The 18885-nt window shown below is 31.3% G+C and overlaps 2 protein-coding genes across 6 annotated transcripts; one reads left to right on the plus strand and one right to left on the minus strand.

The window, feature by feature from the left end:
• Positions 1-2283: 2283 nt before the first annotated feature.
• On the minus strand, positions 2284-4040 carry LOC149513071 (uncharacterized). 2 transcript variants are annotated; one of them, XM_089749531.1, is made up of 3 exons: positions 3725-4040; positions 3362-3499; positions 2284-2885 (listed from the first exon to the last, which is right to left on the minus strand). In XM_089749531.1, the coding sequence occupies exons 2-3, from the start codon at positions 3485-3487 to the stop codon at positions 2418-2420; spliced, it is 594 nt and encodes a 197-aa protein (XP_089605657.1). In that variant the 5' UTR covers positions 3488-3499; positions 3725-4040; the 3' UTR covers positions 2284-2417. The 2 variants fall into 2 exon arrangements, with proteins under 2 accessions (XP_089605657.1, XP_089605656.1); XM_089749530.1 differs by having other exon boundaries at positions 3714-4036.
• An 8124-nt stretch (positions 4041-12164) lies between these two features.
• LOC111315599 (transcription factor TGA7-like) lies at positions 12165-18461 on the plus strand. 4 transcript variants are annotated; one of them, XM_022917445.2, is made up of 10 exons: positions 12165-12437; positions 13503-13556; positions 13915-14221; positions 14312-14383; positions 14854-14913; positions 15012-15089; positions 15244-15307; positions 16363-16634; positions 17415-17639; positions 17988-18461. In XM_022917445.2, exons 3-10 carry the CDS (start codon positions 14069-14071, stop codon positions 18138-18140), a joined length of 1077 nt encoding a protein of 358 aa, XP_022773180.1. In that variant the 5' UTR covers positions 12165-12437; positions 13503-13556; positions 13915-14068; the 3' UTR covers positions 18141-18461. The 4 variants fall into 4 exon arrangements, with proteins under 4 accessions (XP_022773180.1, XP_022773181.1, XP_022773182.1 ...); XM_022917446.2 differs by having other exon boundaries at positions 13924-14221; XM_022917447.2 differs by having other exon boundaries at positions 14055-14221.
• The last annotated feature ends 424 nt before the right edge of the window (positions 18462-18885 follow it).

Consider the following 18885-nt stretch of genomic DNA (forward strand, 5'->3'; position numbering starts at 1 on the left):
CTTTAATGATAAACCCAAAAAATTGAATAAAATCAATACTAGTAAACAAAACTTTTGCAAGTATATACATTTTCTTCTTGTTTCTATGTTTCTTTTTTTTTTGGTACAAATAAGAATCAGAAGAGTACAGACTCATCAGTTTCACCGCCCAAATGCAAAGCTTTGCCTAATCTGCCTACTTTATCAAGCCAAAAGGCCTTTTCTTTGGCCATAATATCAAGCTACAAGGTTAAAGAACCGAAAAATCAAATCAATCAAACATAAAACATCCAACTAAGACCAAGCTCATAATCAAAAGAAAAAACAAAAATGGTCCCCAGGACAACTTTTGCCATCCCATATTTGGTATTTTAAGTAGGTTTTTCTGCAGAATCAGCAGAAGAAACCTTGGCAGAATGGGTTTTCCTAGACACCCAGAAGAAACAACCAGCAGCAGGGATTTTCTTTTCATCAAAAACCTTATCATCGCTCTTTGCCTGTAATTCCTTCTCCCTTTTCTTCATTTTCTCCTTATGTAAAGATCGCATCACGTAAGCTTCTGCTATACCGGTCGTTGCCATTGCCAAAACTGATATATCAAAACTTGTACTAGAAAATTTATTTGAGATTGGCTAGCCTTGTCTTTGAAAGCACACAATTTAGGATGAAATGAACTGGTTCCTTGAAGGAGCTTTGCTCGGAAATTTATAGGCCGCTGTGGGGAATTAAAAAAGGCGAAACTTCCATGTAGGGACAGGCGGCATAGTGTTTGAATTTTGCTTGGAGGCTAAGGAATCGAAAGAACGGTGAAATTGTTAAATTCTTCTTTTGTGGTGTTGATTCTGAGGCCCGTTTGGATTCAAACTTTCCTTGACCTTTGAGGTGGTGGCGTCAGCGAATACGTGTTAAACAGCTTGGTTGCTTTTAAATAATATTATTTAATTATTTTAATTTTAAAATTTTTGAACACGCATGTTTAATAAATTTTATAATTCACCGATTTTGATTTTTAACAAATTACATTTAAAGTTTAAGAAAAGAATCTGTTATATTGCAGAATTCTCGTAATATTGTAAATAAAAAGTACAATATATTTTAAATAATTATAAATTTATTTATAAATTGATATTATATAGGTGAGTCTTTAATTTTTTTCTTGATTAAACAATATGTGACAGAAATTTTTAAAATGTTTGAATATATAAATTCAAAAATTTTAAAAGCCTTCTAATTTATAATCCAAAATTTTAAAAATTAAATAGAAATTTTAAAAATAATTTTAAAAAATATGAAATAAAATAAAATAAAAATACAATTTCAGAACAAACTGAAGTTGGCATGCCTGCCTGCGTCAGCAAAGATGTAGCATGCTTTGTTCCTCACTTTTCCTTAGGAGTGTAGACTTCTTTGAGTGGGACCCTGTCCAGATCGGCTCAGTTGCACCTGCCTATATGCAGGCAGTTCCATCCTGTTTTTGGATATATATATATATATATATATATATTAAGAGTTTACTCAATAATGAATCAAATCCATCGCATTAATCGTCATTTATTGATTTGAGTAATAAAAAATTTAATTTTATTTAAATAAAGTATCAATTTCAAATTTTATGAATAAAAAAAATAAATTTTAAAAAAATTATCTTTGTTATAAAATTTGATTTGATTTTGAATTAATCAAAATTTAAAATGATTATTAAATATTGAAAGGTTTCAAACAAAAAAAAAATCTAACATAGTATTTTTTTTACTAATTAAGGTTAGTTTGGTGCAATATTAGATTTTATTGTATTTTCATTTCTTTAAATTTTATTATTTTTATTTTTAATTTTATTAATTTTTAGATACAAATAATAAAATTGATGAAACTTTATTATTTATATTAAAAAATATCTCATGAAATATTTTATTTTTATTTAAAAATCAATGAAATTTAAAGTATAGGAACAAAATTTAACATTACATTGACACTAAAATATTTTGTAAAGTATTTTTATTTTTGTTACTTTTGTTAATGAAATTAAAATTATAATGAAAAATTTTAATAAAATTGATGTATATGTAGTTATATTTATAGGTAGATTTGAGGCCTTCTTTTTCCTATTTCGAATGGAAAAAGATAGTAGAAAAAAAATTTGTTTAACAAAATTACATTGTTAATATATTATTATATTATAAAGTTATTATTATTATTATTAAGACTACATTGTATTGGATTAAATAGTAATTATTTGAATAAAATTAATCACCTAAACGAGATTTATTTATCCAATTAACCCAAAATTAAAAAGGTTTGAAAATTCTCTTAACGTGCATATGAACTAAAATTGAAGTCATGAACTGTTGCCCTTCATAATTACGTTACAAGTTGTGGTTAAAGAAATAAGTTTGAATTATTGAACCAACAAAAAAAAAAGAACTCTCTTAATTCTATAATTACTTCTTTCTCTTCTTTGGTGGCTGAACCGGCTCTTCTTCATCCTCCTCATCTTCTTCATTTTCTTCATCTTCTTCATCTTCATGCTCTTCATCTTCTACAACATCTTTCTCTTCCTCTTCACCGCCTTCGTTGTCTTCATCACCATTGTCATTCTCCTCCGGCTCATCATCATCATCGTCATTTTCCTCTTCTTGATTTTCTTCCCCTGCTCCATTATCCCCTCCTTCAGTTCCCTTCTTGGAGTTGCCATTTGCATCATTAGGATCGTTCCCATGATCAGCTCCTCCCTCTTCACCATCAAAATGGCCGCCTTCATCGCCTTCTCCATATCCACCATCACCATCATCATTGTCTTCATCTCCATCTCCCTCAGCGTCAACTGCTTCAGATTCATGTCCGACACCTAAATAACTTTCTTGGTTTTCGCCTTGGGTTGCTATCAATAGCTCAAGCAGATCCTGAAACTATTAAACCAATTTAAGCTTAGCAAATGCATAAAAACCAAGAAAAATGGAAAGCAAGTGACACAAAACAACAAATAACCCTTTGTTTTTTTACTGGGTTTTTTTTTTTTTTTTTTGAGCCAGTGCACCACGTTGGATTCATTAAAATTTTCTTCTTCTTCCTTGATGACTAATGACTATATATGATATGGGCCTTTGAACCATGCTATGTAAACACAAGCCCAATAATCTTCATACATACATACATACATACATACATACATACATACATACATACATACATAACTCAACATAAGTAAAAAACCAAAGCCCCGGAACTCAACAAAACTTTACGTAAACCGAATCTATATTTCCATTTCAGTTCCGAACATGGTACTCCACCAACGACGGCGCAAATTAGCAACCAAAAAATATTACAATCTAAATTACAGGGATAAAAGTAAACGTTAATATTAAGAAATTAAGCAAACTCTTACTTGAGGTGCAAAAAGCAGAGCCTGAAGCAAAGCTGAGGATGCGAGTAGAGTAAGTACGGTTCCCCCAGCGCATGTTAGCAAACCCTGCTTAAATATCAACTCTAAGTAACCTTTTTTGGTCTCCATTGGTACGGCACACTGCGGAGGGACAACAAAAGAACATCAATCATATGACTGTTAGATCTGATAACCGTTATGTCAACCGTTAGATCCCCACAGTTTTGTTCCAAAAAAGAAACAAATGGGTTTTTTATACAAAACCACTAAAATATAATAAGACAGAAAACAAGGATATGTCTTGCCGGAAACAGTTAACGTTAGTTAAAAGAAAACGACGAAAAAAAACGTATACCAGAAAATTACAGGGTGTTTTGGAAATTTTCCGGGAAAGGTGAGGAAAATTAAGAAAACAAGATAAAGTTAACAGTAGGGGAGGGAAGCACAGGAAGGAAAAAGGAAATGAGAAGTTTCTAAAGGGAAGACAAATGCAGGGGGCACTTGCTTAATTAGAAAAAAAAAAAAAAGGGTACTTGAAATTGAAAAGAACAAGGGATGATATAGATCCAAGGCTTCCTTTTGCTAAAACATTAACAAGGGTCAGGTGAGGTCTTTGCTTCAATGCTAGCCGTTTGATTATGATCGTGTGGAGAAGGAAGGAGAACAAGGGAGAGAAATTTTGTTTTAAGCCAAAGTTTTGAGTCAATGTTAAGGTAGCTGAACACGTGGGGCAGTACAGTTGAAAATTTGAAGCGGGAAGGAAGAAAGATTGTAAAGAGCAGAGGAAAAAAAAAAATCTAAACCTATATTTGTATTTTTAAAAAAATAAAAAATTTTTAACGTAGTTAAATTTATTGGTAAAGCAATAAAAAATCAATTTTTAATAATTTTAAAAACAAAAAATTTGTGGATCGTAATTGTATTATGTTTGAGATTTAAAATATAAAATTTAAAAGAATTATTTTTATTTTATTATTATTATTTTTTTAATACAAGTATTTATATTATTCAAATTAAAAAATAATTTTTAAAACTTTTAATTTAATTACCTTGAAAAAGAGAGAGAAAGACTTGAGAAATCAAATTCTTCGTTAATTCATTTATTAGTATTTGGTTGCTTGGGAATGGGATTCCATACAGATACGATTCTTGTTGGCTTTTTTTCCCCTTATTTGCGTTTTTTATTCTCTTTTTTTTTTTTTTCTAGTATGTCTTCACCAACCGTCCATGAGATAATTTTTTTTATTTCAAATGGTTTAAGAAAAAATTTAATAATTTATATTAAGAGTGATATCGGTTTAAATTAAATTGAATTTAATTTAATTTTTTAATAATATATAAAATTATATATTTTTAAAATTCAATCGAAATCTGAATCGAATTTCATATAATTCGATTGGATCTTAAACGAATTTTACCTGTTTAATTCAGTTCATCGATTTTTAACTTTTTGATTTTTTATATATTATTTTAATATAATTTTTAATATATTTAAGTATATTTAAGTATAAAATAATTATTTTTTTATAAAAATTTAAAATATATAAAAATTAATAAAAATATATAATTTAATATAATTTATTTTTTTTTATTTTTTACTTCTCGATCCTAAATCTAATTCAAATCTATTATATATATATATATTTAATATTTAAATTTAATTCAAAATAAATAAATAATTTTAAATAAAATCAAATATTATAATTTCAAATTAATTTTTAATTTTCTTTCTTTCTCACTTTTAATTCATATATGCTTCTTTCATCTCTTCTGTTTTGTTTTTTAGTAAGAGATGCAAAACGTATATATATACATATATCTATAAGGAATAGCTAGACATGAAATATAGAAATGTGACATTGGCATTTATTCTGAAGATATTATTCTATATATTCTTCCTCAATCTGACCCACTCCTCACCTAAGCTTAATTCGATTCCTCCTCCTATCTATGCATGTTTGTTTATTTTATTCATAGTGAAGCCAAGTATTCTCACTTTCTCAGGATTCCCTCTAAGACTAAGATTGGTATTTTTTTTTCCTTTTTTTTTTTGTTTCCAATTTTCCTCCATTTTCATGTTTAAAATATGCTCTACTTTGACGGTCCATCTAAGCAGTTTCAAGAAATATGCTATATAATCTGTTTCAAATAGTATTATTTTTTGAGTCATGAACCTCATTGAGAAGATCATGTTTCCACCTATGTTATCCTTTGTTCCAATAATGCTAATATATATATGTTTGTAGTCAGATTTTTTTCTCACACAAAAATTTTAAAAAAAAATTATTTTGATAGATTCTTTTTCAATTAGTAAAATCAAACCAAGGGAAATGAAGAATTATAAATTTGGGTTGATAATCATGAGTCACAACAAAATCATGGGATATCCATAAAAATTTGGGATAATTCAGTTGCACTTTAATGGCAAACATGCACTAATAACTATGTGAGAATTGATCAAATATACAAGAGATAATGAACTATAAGAATTAAAACCAAAAAGATTAAATCCTTTTTTTTTTTGCAGTATTTTTCTTTTATATTCTAGGAATACTGTTTTGCTGCCAGAAGCTGCAGCTTTCAATGGCAGTAGATGGAAGGAAAGTGCAAAATGTCCACTTTAAATTTCAAGAAAAGGAAAGAATGAATAACTAGAGCAGCTTATGATGATTAAAAATGGCCTAAGCCATGGTCAAAAATGGTAAAATGAAGCTGAACTGGTACGTCGCTTGAGGACAAGAGCATCTACACTTACTGTTAAAACAGTGATTAATAGATGCTCAAAACTATAAATTTTTTACTTGCAAACACAAATTCTAACATAAAATTTTCCTTCCTGCATGCAGCTTTTTAAGAGATATATACATCAAAAACAAAACACGATCCTACATTTGTGCTCAAGAATCGGCATTTTCTCGATGGTGAGCTTCAATTTGAAAATAAGCCATGATTAGATTGATCTATTTCTTCAAAATTGTTCCGACAACAAGTTACACCTGGTTTTATACCTATCAGTTTTGTTAGTTTCATCAATGGTAGGCAACAGAAAAGGAAGGAGCTTTCTCTTGAGAGCCAATCAGCTGTTGACATCTTGCTATGGCACAAAGCTGATGATTTTACCCCGACATTAGTTTCTGGGTTCTAAGCCCACTTCTTATAGACTAACTCAAGTAAAGATTGCTTTACTTTTGTTGTCAGCCAAGGCCAGTTCAAGATTAAATCACCTATTTGGTTGGATTCTTTCAGGATTTAAGACAACAATATTTCCATTAGCACAATATAAATGATACGAATAGTTTAAATTAAGCAAAACGATATGGGACCATATCCTAAATTTAGTCAAATTCTCAAATTTTATATTTACAACGTGTGACATTTTAATTTTATATTCGGATATTTTAAAAATTTATTATGATATATAAATTAAAATTCAATCTCAAATTTATGATATGATTTTTGTAAGATAAAATCATAAAAATTTTAAATTAAAATAAATAATATTTAATGAATTGAATACGAAATTTTAAATAACAGATTCATGATCATAGTTTGAATTCAAGTCATTAGCAAGAGAAATTACAATAATTGCCTTAATATGCAATCTTTAGAAAAATGTTCATATTTTATTCAAAAATTGCCTGAATATAGATCTGTGACACATTTTGTTAAAAAAAAAAAACACATATTTAGTTAATATATAATTTAATTTGATATATTTATATAATAAAATTTAAAATGTTAAATTCGGGTATTGATACGTGAGTGGAATCATCATATATAAGAGTAATGAATGAAAGAAAATTATTTTTCTCGATTATTTTTTTTTTAAGAAGCGAAAATGAAAAGAGTGACAAATTCATAGATCTTCTTGGCCCCAAAAATTCGGAACAAAAGTAAATGCACCAAGCGTTCATACAAAGCAGGTCTCTTAGCTTTTTTTTTTTTTTTTTTGGACGTACGTATATTCTATTTCAGATTCTAACCAGAAGATTGACAGAAGGCACTTCAAATTTGCCCCAAGGACAGAACGGCATTTGATCAGTTTGACGAATCCCGATAATTTTTTTGGTTGGACTTTTACCACACCAATGCTCGAGGACTGCCCTATAAGAAGGTGACAATCCACAAATTCTCAGTACTATAGCTAAAGCCTTCATCGATGATAAGCAGCAAAATCCACACCCACCATTCCCAGTGGCTTTGCTGCTTTACATTTGCACTTTCTTGATTTTTAAGCCAGACCACTTGACCAGGGAGAGAGAAAATTTTAAAAGCAATTCCACTGGTTTCAAATCTTTCCTTGTTTTCAAGCCACCAAATTTAGTATAGGACACTTTCTATGAAGACATCCAACGCACATGAAAAAAAATATTGAAAGAAGGAAAAAAAAAAAACCCAAGTGCAGAATCAAACCAAACATATAATTATTGATTACTTTCCCCATGCCTGTGAATATGTCATATTGCAGCATTGTTTTCTTTATACTTGATATCTTGTAGAATGATTTGTTTAGCCAGCCACTTGTATTCTGTACTTTTTTCACATCAAACAGGAAAAAAAAAAAGGTTCAGGTACTTTATTTTGATTTATTGATATTCATTATGAACATAATTTTCTTTGAGACTAGAATTAGTGGTTTATATATATATATATATATATATATATATATATATTGCTTTAGGGTGGATTTGAATGTAATTACACTTTCAATGAGATGCAGTTAAGTTTCAAAAACTTTTGGTGAAATTTAAATGTTAAAATTAATAAGGTGAGTTTCATCAAATGTAGTATAAAATTTTTATTGGATCAGAAAAATCTGGTGAAAATATTTTTTTCGATCACAATTACGATAATTTTTATAATTATTTTTAATTTTATCAAAATTAATTTTATTGTCCATCCAAATAAATTACTAATTAAGTAATACCATTGAAGTCTATCTATGCCAAACTTTTTGTTGGCTGAAGTAGAAGAAAAATGTGATTCCCAACCTCTTCGAAGAGAATTTTTTTTGAAATTGTTTCATTGTATGGTATCCAACAGTCTTTTTTTTTTTTTTTTTATCATAATTGCATTATTTAGCTACCTTTTTGGGCATTGGGAGCTCAATTCGAAAACGCAATTGCAGGCTGAATTGTACTGAAAGAAGAATTGAAATTATGAAGCGATGAGCTTTTAAAAAGGTTTTAAAACATTTCATTAATTTTTACTTATTAAAATGGAAAATGGCGAAAAAGAAGACCTCTCAAGTGGAGAACTATGCTATCCTGTCGTCTAATCACTGATATTAAAGAACAAGTAACATCAAATGTTGCTTTTGTCATGCAAGCACAAAAGATTGCTTTGTGATCACAGCAAAGTTGTGCACAACTTTAATTCTTAGTGTATATCATATTATTATCATTTCCCCTTTTTCAAAAGCATAAACAAAAATTATAAGTCAATTTGTTTTTATAAAGTTCCCATTTCAAGCAATTAATTAGCATGCTTTTGCACCTGAGCATTTAATTTAATTGTAAGCTATATATTCTTAATCAAAACTTAAAATATATATATATATATTAAATATAATATTTCAAGGTGAATCTATCTATATATGTGATATATTATGAGTGTAATCAAGTTGGAAAGAAAAAGGTGCTAATGTAAGGTCGCTTGCAAGATGGTGACAAGGTGACTGTTTGTTAATATGTTCTTCTCTTTTTCCCTTTCTTGGTGTTAATAAATATTGTCATTCATTTTTTTGTCTTTTTCCCCTAATAATGACTTTGTTATTGCTACTTGGGTACATTATGGATTTGAAGAATCCTTCAGCTATGCATGTGCCAAGTTTTTTTGTGTCATTTGTTGAAATTTAATTCGATTGATTTATATAATTATTTTTAATGATATTTAATAAATTTAAATTTTAAATTATAATATCTGTAATCCCATTTTTTATTTTTAAATTACGATCTTGTTTATAAAAAAAAAAAATTTCTAACTAAGCATGCTAAGGTTTTGATATAGTACTTTGTGTGTACTTAGTGATTTTTTTTTTGTTTTTGGCCTATTAACAAATTGTAGAGCATAAACTTGTGCAAACACAATTAAAAAGCATATTTTTTTATCAAATTGCTTCAAAGGACAATCAATTCATCAATTTTTTTAAAGCTATCTTATGTTTGTCAAGCAATAATGTATAAAAGAGAGCACTTAGATTCCACGAGTAATGTGAGGTATAGTAAAAGGGATGCCATTTGCTGATCAGAGAAAAAAAAAAAAAGGAAAGAAAGAATCCAAAACTTCCCACCTCAAAGCATTAAGAAAAAGTGAAGTCACTTCCTACATGACCTAATTTCTACGATGGATGTCTTTACCTGATCTGTTGACACAGATTCTCTCTATCTCTCCCCCTGCACTAACTTCCTACATTTAGGAACTCATTTTGTTCAAAAGGTGCTTTGATTAGTTGGTAATATCTTAATTAATTATCAACGATAATGATGTTGAAATTTTTATAAGTAAGAAAACCATATTCCACATCTCAGTGCTCATCTACTTAGTGGCAATCATGTATAAAAAAGCATGCATTAACAAATACTTGGTCTCATGCATGGCCACTTGGAAAATCTATTTTCATTGTGTTATGTTTTCTTTGTTTATTAAGGCCGCCTTGTGCAAATTGACACATCATTAATATGTTTCTTCACTTGAGTTTGGTATCTTCATATTTATATATATGTATGTATGTATGTATGTATGTATGTATGTAATAGAATCTAAATTAGAATATACTTCAAATACGAAAAGCTCCAATGACAAATATTCCATATTTTAAAAATAGATAAAAAAAATATGTAAGCAAATAGATTTTCACAATCTAAATTCCACTAATTAAGGTTCAAACATTGAAGTGCTATATATAGGAAGCCACTTATGGTTCATTTGGGAACCCGGTTGGAGGTTTTCCAAGTAGAACCTTAATCATATATAATACAACTATTTAAGGTGGTTCAAATATAGCTTTGATAATAAGTAATTAGATAATTTTGTGATTAATCATGTTAAACTTTTAAATTAATTGATTTTTTAATTAGGTATAAAAAATTTTTTGACTTGTGATTCATAATGAACATCTTTGTCTCATTTATGATTAATTATAGTACATGATATAGTTAAAGTCAAAACCTATATCTCAAGCATATCATTATCTAATATAGTACTTTTTTGGTCAAGCATATCTTAAACAGCCCAAAAGATGAGTGGAAAGAAGAGTAAGATACATATATCTTCATTAATGGATAAAAAAGTAAAGAACTGATGAGAAAGAGTGAATAATAAGGGGGCTAGAAGTGCATGACCTACTCATAATTGCAAGGTTTCAACATCAACAACTTTACACGAAATGCAAACGCAATTCAGACGAGGTTCCCTGCTTTTGCTACAGCTTTGGAATGGGCTAGAAAACCCTTGTATTATTTGCTTTCTGTTAGTCGGAAAATGGGTTTTCCTCCCTGAAGCTACCTCTTCTCCACAAGCATGCATGGATGGCAGTCCTTTTCATTGTTCGGCCCCTTGGAGCAAGGAGAGGCAAAGGAAAAAGGAGTTCCATACCTAGCCATTTGGAGAAAAGTAAATCCACATGTTTGCGACGTATAATTAATGTGGGTCATTACATGTTGAAAGTGAGAGCATAAAAGAGTGACAGCAATGGCGGATACACGTGTAAATTGCTGGTTACTGAGAGATGATTTCGATGATGGGTAGTCCCACAGCCTCCAAAAAAAAAAAAAAGAAAAAAAGAAAAAGAATGAGCTCTTTTTTATCTCAAAATTATTGTGTTCTTCATGATAGACCCCTTGGCTAGTTTTCATTCTAACCCAATGAACTTGTTTTCATTTGGATTACAATCTTATCCAACTTTATATTTATCATCAATTAGTATGGGCAATTTTTGACCTAAGCATTTTAGCTGTATATTGTTCTTACTCTTATTTTTTCCAATAAATGATCAAACGGATAAATATATATATTTCCTCATATATATATATATATTAAATTTTGACGCTTCACAAAATAGACTATATATCCGATATTAGGGTTATTTATATGAATGGGGTCAGTCTTCTAAAGATCTTGTTTGAGACCTAACATTTTCAAAAAGAAAAATTAAAATGTTAAAAACTATTAAAATATTAACTATATTTCTAAGTAAAAGAAAACCCCGAAACGACCACCTGGTGAGGTCTTAAAAATGGGAAAGAAAACTAAATAAGAAGCAAATATAGACGTGCACGGTGACCTCTCGCTCATTATACTCGTGGGGTCTCCTACACACTACCAAACTCTCACTTCCCACACCCTGGAGAAGGAAACACTTTGGACTTTTGTTAGAATCAGACACATCCTCTTTGTTTTTGTTTTCCCTGATTATTAATGTTTTGAGTGGCAGGATAGGATCAAAGTATGTGAAAATGGAAATGTATTATTGGAAATAATAAGTACATGAAAGAAAAAAGGAAAAGTGTACAAGAAAGTGAGTGGCTGTCTGCTATCTTGACCAACCATGGAGCTCACTATCCACTCATTTTTGACCACGTGTGACACCAATGGACGACAACCAGAAGATGCTTGAGGTGCGAAGGTTCGTTATTATTTTTGCCCGGAAAATGACGTCAGTTGTGGGCGTTAAAGTGTGTGTGACACCAATTGAGGTAATGAGTGGCGTAGGTTAAGGGAGTGTGGGGTGCGTAGGATAAAAAGTTTTGCGCATTTTTCTTTCCTCTTTTTTTGTTTTTTCAAAGCTGAAGCATTTTCTTTTGCTTATTTATATTTGTGTTGCTTTAAGTGGGAACACTCAGACGTTAACCTTTGACTGTGGCGTTTTAGAAAAATATATCTTATAGATTTTCCTTTTCCTTTTTCTCACTATTTATTAAGTATTTTTGTTTGTGGGTTGCGTTTGATCTTCTGTTTGCTTTCAAGGAGTGCTGAAAGGTGCTGTTTTTACAGAAACATCAGAGTTTTTTCGAGTGTTCGTTTGGCCTTTCTTTTTATTGAAGGACTTTGGGTTTCGGAAGTTCACTTGATCCATAAGGTCAGTAGTAAAGTTTCTCAATTTTCAATCTTTTTTTTTGGGGGGGGGGGGGTTTATGAGGAAGTTGAAAATTTTTAAAAATTCAAAAAAAATTTTCTTTTCCTTGTTTGATCACGTTACTTGAGTAAGTTTGTGGTCTGTTGGGTTGCTGTTTGAGTTTTTGCCGACCATGTTCTTGTCTTTGGATTCTCGGTTAATATATGATGGCTAAGTAGGAACTTTGGTTTACTTGGTGGATGATTGGAACATGTAATTTTGCCGCAATTAAGAGCATGAGCTGAGTCTAGTGACTTGCTTTTAAAACCAAGAGCATGAGCTGAATGTAAAAGTCGAGCTGGTAATCTTGTATTTTAGTTCGTGATTGTGAAGTGAACTAATGTTTACATGACTCTCTCTATCTGATTATTAGTTGATCAAGTTGCTCTCTATTGGTCTTTCTTTTTAGTTGGAGGAGGATTTAGGCATATAGGTTTCTCTGTCGGCAATATTTGTGGAAGACTAGATTCATATTTTAGTGGCTTTGATTCCTTCTTTTGGTTCTGGAAATGCAATAATGTTGATCTACAGTTTTTTCTATATTCAAAATTCAAATTTTCATGTAAAGGGAATTCTTAAGGCTTGAAAATGTTAAATAAGGCTTTCTCTGTTCTGATGTTCAGAAGGGAAGAGGGAACATCTTGTTTATAACTTTGCTATGTTTCCAGCAGCTGATTTCTAGTTACAGATATTCTTTTAAAAGTGATAGGAATTTCTTTTTCTGGTCACTGTTATTGCCTTTGGAGAAACCTGAAACCTTAATCAGACACAGCTTAATTGTAATGAATACTAGGAAGGGAGGGAGCTCTTAACATAACTCAATTGATTAAGTTCCTCTTTTGTTCCAAAAAAAAAAAAAAAAAACTGATTATGCCCACTTCCACATGCCGCTCACTGTCCTGTTCCTTAGTTTGTTTGTTATATTGCTTCTGCTAATCTTACCATTGCTGGTTTTGCTTGGTAGTTCTTGGCACTTTTGCCCCAATTTTGCTAATATTGAGGTGATTTTTGTTGCATATTCTTTTTCAGGCATTTTTATCACTGTATTTTTTATGAGCAATGGAGATCTATCCATAGACAGAGGTAAGGAAACTGTGTGAGCATTGTTGAAATCTATGAATCTGCATCCTTGGCCCAAGATCTGGTTGCTACTGTTAGAATTAAAACCCTATTTGTTATAATAAAACAAATGCAAAGAAAAAATTGAACACACAAGACTTAGAGTGGTTCGTTCTCAACAAGAGAGTTATGTCTCTATGAAAAACAAAAAAAGGGAGATTACAAGCGCGGTAATAAACCCTTAAACAAGCAGAATTAGGCCGACCAAGTTACATGTGCAAAAAACTCAAAATACCCTTGATATTATTATTATTATTATTATTATTATTATTATTATTATTATTATTATAATATAAAATTTGTCCATCATTGTATTTGCTAGCATATGCAGGGTAGTAATTGGGCTACACACAACTTAACAGCTAGTTTAGAAGACAAGTCCCATGGAAATTTTGTTCTGCATTCTTCTGGTGCTAAAGACAATCAATCAGCTGTTTGTCTTTTTTTGGTTCTCTGTTCCAGTTGCTTGATAGAGTATGAGCTATCCATCAACTGAACTTACCAGAAGTATGGCAATATATGAGCAATTCCACCAGATAAGCAGGTGGGGAGACACCTTCAATGGTGACGATAGTCCAAATACAGGATCATCCACAATTGTACAGGTGGATGTTAGGCTAGATAACAAGGTGAAGTTGCACGTTTATTTCTTGCTTGGTTGCTTAAGCTTTTTCTTCCGGTTGCAGGCTATAACTAAATTATTCTGATTTAAATCATAGGCTGAACATATATCTTGTGAGCAAGTTGAACTTTCAAGAAGTGATCAAGAAACAAACAAGCCCTCTGATAAGGTGATGAGTTTGAAGCATCTGCTCTGTCTCTTCCTCCCCAAAATTCCATCCTCCCTTCAAGAACATCTAACAAATGATAGCTTTTTATCCACTATTTATCCACAACTAGCCTTTATGTCATATGTAGCATTTGTGCTTCTGATATGCTTCAAAGCATTTTAATTTTAAGGTCTGACATGAGCATTTATAGACTATTTACCCTTGACTAGCCTTTATGACATAAATAAATTCTGTTCCCATGGCTAAAGTATTATAGACTATTTTTTGAAAAGAAAGTATTAAAAAATCATTTGAGTATGTTGTTCTGAAGTAGAAAATGCTTTTGGTATCGAGTTTTTCAGCAACAGTGTAGTTCCTGTTCTGCAGCCATGTAAAAAAGCTGTTTTACATTCTAAATCTATTAGTACTTCCGGATCTCCTGCTTGTTTCAATTGTATTTATCTTTTTTTTAAAGACACATAACTGTGCAGATACAGAGACGCCTGGCACAAAATCGAGAAGCTGCTCGTAAAAGTCGTCTCCGGAAAAAGGTAGACAGAAAATTCATTCCATATAAAATATTTGCTTATGGTAATTCTTTCATTCTTTGGACTTATACAAGTATTTATGATTTAATTTTATCTTATAGGCCTATGTTCAACAATTAGAATCCAGTCGTTTGAAACTAGCTCAATTGGAGCAAGAGCTTGAAAGAGCTAGGCAGCAGGTGAAGTGAAAACTCTCTCTCTCCCCCTTTCTCCCAGTATGTTTTTGCCTTTTATCAACAATGCATTTCTCTATTTTCCAAGAATAAGCATATCTTTTTTAATTAGATTTCTAAATGTGGCATATGTAATCAATTGGGCAATGCCTTAATGCAGGGCATATGCATAAGTGGTACTTCAGATACTGGGTTTTTTGGACTGTCTGGAACCATAAACTCAGGTTTGTGACCTAATCTGCTTCAGTTATAATTATTTGCTTTATGGATTGGAACACAGAATATTTAGCTTCCCAGCATCTTAATTCACTGCAATATATTAGTTTTATGATGAGCAAGATTATGTCATCTTGTTAGTGATTGTAAGATATGTTACTGATTATTATAGTTCTATGGTTTTCTTCACTAATGTCATGAATGGAAGTTAGTATACTTGCTTGTTTATTAGTTTGTAAAAACAATGCTATGTAAGACTCTAACCTATAAGTTTTGAAATAAATTTTCGATAGTTTTCATTCATTTGGTATTATAACATTCCCCATAATGATATTGCCTGATTGGAATGTGGATAAGTAATCTATTTATGATCTCAAACAAAAATTGTATTATTAGTATGAGTCTTCATGACTTAATGGGGAGGCACAGCACTATAATATCTTTAAAACTTTTTGCTCTTTGATATTTCAAATTGCTAGTAAATGATAATGGTTTCTGCTGCCACATAGCAGATGCTCTTCCTTTCTCTATCCAAATTCGAGTTTAATAGAATCCCTTCCCTGCTACTGAAAAGAAGCCTCTTTTTCTTTTATTCTGTTTCTTTACTTTTCCCACCTTTGGCTCTTAGATGTGGATCTTTTAGAAACTTGGCAGAGGAATTAGTAGTCATGCGGTTAGATTATTTGAAGAAATTCTGTTTCTCTGTATGATTTCTATATTCTGATCAGAATTTCTCAGAATCTTATGGAAAGATAGGACTTGTGAATAGGACTATAAGAATCCATTTTTATTGAACATATCATTAGCATAGTGTTCTTTTCCACTAGAAAATGATATTTGAAGGTCTCACAATACAAAACACTTCTGTTAATGTAATTTCGTTATTTTTATGTATGATTTATTTGATATAACTTTCAAGAAACTAGACATGTACCTTTTGCTACATAGTTAGTAATCAATTATGGGTAAAAGTTTCTCTAGTGATATCACATTTTTCTCATGTAAATGTAAAGTGCACGCATCTTGGTTTCTTCTTTAGAATAGTTTCATTTGAATTTTGCAGGGATTACTACATTTGAGATGGAATATGGACACTGGGTTGAAGAGCAAAATAAACAGATTTGTGAACTTAGAAGTGCACTCCAGGCACACATTACTGATATAGAGCTATGCATACTGGTCGAAAATGGCTTGAACCACTATTGCAATCTGTTCCGCATGAAAGCAGATGCTGCAAAGGTGGATGTCTTTTATTTGATCTCAGGCATCTGGAGAACTTCAGCTGAGCGTTTTTTCCACTGGATTGGAGGGTTCCGACCATCAGAGCTTTTAAATGTAATGCTTAATCTCATAACTTTAAAAAAAAAAAATCTGGCAATCCGTTATTGGTTGCCAACTGTGCTGATTGTCCCTCTATCGTTGAATTTTTTGAGCATGCTTCATTGTTAATTATGGTTCATTATTATTTAGCAAGTCTACTATTGCGTTATCATATAACTAATTGTAAATGCATGGATAGGGATCCGGATGTTCCTGCCAGCTGAATAAGTTTAGGCTATACCAATAGTGTGTAAAGAGATTCAACTCAATTTTTCTTTCTGGTCTTTCTCTTCAATTAGTAATTCATTCCAAATTCTCTCATAAGATATCTAGACTGCAGGTTGGAGAGTAGAACCATGGAGAACTGTCCATGTAGGAAATATTTTCTTCTGAGCAGCATGTCCAAATCCTAAAGAAATTGTGCGAATCGGTTGCAGAAACTAGTGCATTTTATTTCATCACTCAGAGATCAACTGTTGCTTCTCATTTTACTTATTGCATTAGTAAGAGTAATGAGTAAAGTTGAGACAAGTACATATATCCTTAACTATTTGAAGTTTTATTTGGATATTTTCAAGTCATTAATTTCTTTTGCATGGTTTTTGAACTTTAAAAGGGGTTATAATTAGATAAGCTTTACCTTATCATCTTGAGACCCTTTTGTCTATTCCTGGGGATGCCATATATGAGCCGCCTACTGAGGTTAATAACTTCTTATAAAAAACTGTTGTAGGGCTGATGCAGCAATCGTTAAAAAACTTTTCTACTAATGAATTATAATTTCTGTTTGTACAGGTTGTCTTGTCACAAATTGAACCCTTGACTGATCAACAACATTTCGAGGTCTGTAACCTTCGACAATCTTCTCAGCAAGCTGAAGATGCTCTTTCCCAAGGAGTAGATAAACTCCAGCAGAATCTGGCACAGAGTGTAGCAGCTGATTTGAGTTCAGGAAACTACAGAGTCCTGATGGCTGCTGCAATAGATAAATTGGAAGCCCTTGAAGGCTTTGTAAACCAGGTATGACATTACTTTTCATCATCGAAGTTATTGTTCCTTTTATTTATTAAAAAAAAAAAATTTTTTTTATTGGACATCATTACATCAAGTTGTTATGGATTGCTCTGAACCTATTCATTCCTTTCCATCAACATCTATTTTCAACATGGAGTTCATCCATCCTCACAGTCTTATAGTAGTCGCTAGGCACCCAGTACATGCTCCACAGAATGCTAATTAACCATTTTAACTTTTTAAAAACTGAGTCCACATTTAGATTGTTGAATAATCCTCCAGTATACCTCCAGTATATTACCCTAAAATTTACATTTATTTACTTGGTTTTGCATGTGCTCTTCCCCAAAACAGGCTGATCACCTTCGCCAACAGACTTTGCAACAGATGGCTCGAATCCTAACAACCCATCAAGCAGCTCGAGGTTTACTTGCCTTGGGGGAATACTTTCATCGTCTACGTGCTCTCAGTTCACTCTGGTCTGCCCGTCCTCGCGAACCTGCCTAGTCTCTGAACATATAACTTCGAGAACCACCAATCTAGGCTGTAGTCATCAGAAATGTGTTCCTCAACTGGTAAGCAAACGGATTTTTGGAGGCCTTGTTGTATGAACTTCAATATATATATATATATATATATATATATATCTGCTTATATTGTTTCAAAGAAAAATCTGGAGCATAAAATCTGTAAATATGAATCCTTATACTGTGTACCAGGAAGAACTTTAGGTCATTAAAGTTAGATTTACTGGTATTGTATGCTACCATACATATTGGAAGCCAGAAGAATTATACTAGCAAGCTTGTGATTGCATTATTTTTGGCATTTTTGGGTTATTGAAGTTAAGTGGGACAACATATTTAGCATATTTGATGCATTGAAATTTGCAAACATTATACTATCTGAAACGAAGAGAAATGGGATTGTTTTTCTTTTTTTTTTTTTTTTTGCTAAAGGTGAAACATTAGCCAGAAATAATCCTCTGTTTGAACCTTCTGCAACCTGGGTTTGGACCAAGGTGAACTGTGGCTCAACCATCACCCCAAAGTTCAAACCCTCTATAGGATTTTAGCCAGTTGATTTTTTTTTTTTTTAAAGAGAAAGATCGGCCATAACCCATGAGCTGAAAACAAATGGAGTACAAAAAGGACACTAAGAATTGTCTAAAAGTTGTGCAAAAATCAATTAAAATTAATTTTGCCTAATTTTTTAATTTAAATGTTAAAAAAGGGCGAAAATACCTATTAAT

The sequence above is a fragment of the Durio zibethinus genome, chromosome 20 (assembly GCF_047325235.1).
Source record: "Durio zibethinus cultivar Kanyao isolate XHJ-2024 chromosome 20, ASM4732523v1, whole genome shotgun sequence".
NCBI lineage: Eukaryota > Viridiplantae > Streptophyta > Magnoliopsida > Malvales > Malvaceae > Durio > Durio zibethinus.

Excerpts from the sequence above, each read along its gene's own strand:
- LOC111315599 (XM_022917445.2), top strand. The coding sequence starts at position 14,069 with ATGAGCTATCCATCAACTGAACTTACCAGAAGTATGGCAATATATGAG. Across the intron at positions 14,222-14,311 it reads ATGTTAGGCTAGATAACAAG|GCTGAACATATATCTTGTGA; the intron begins GTGAAGTTGCAC and ends TTTAAATCATAG. Across the intron at positions 15,090-15,243 it reads TTGAAAGAGCTAGGCAGCAG|GGCATATGCATAAGTGGTAC; the intron begins GTGAAGTGAAAA and ends GCCTTAATGCAG.
- LOC149513071 (XM_089749531.1), bottom strand. The coding sequence starts at position 3,487 with ATGGAGACCAAAAAAGGTTACTTAGAGTTGATATTTAAGCAGGGTTTG. Across the intron at positions 2,886-3,361 it reads CTCTGCTTTTTGCACCTCAA|TTTCAGGATCTGCTTGAGCT; the intron begins GTAAGAGTTTGC and ends TTGGTTTAATAG.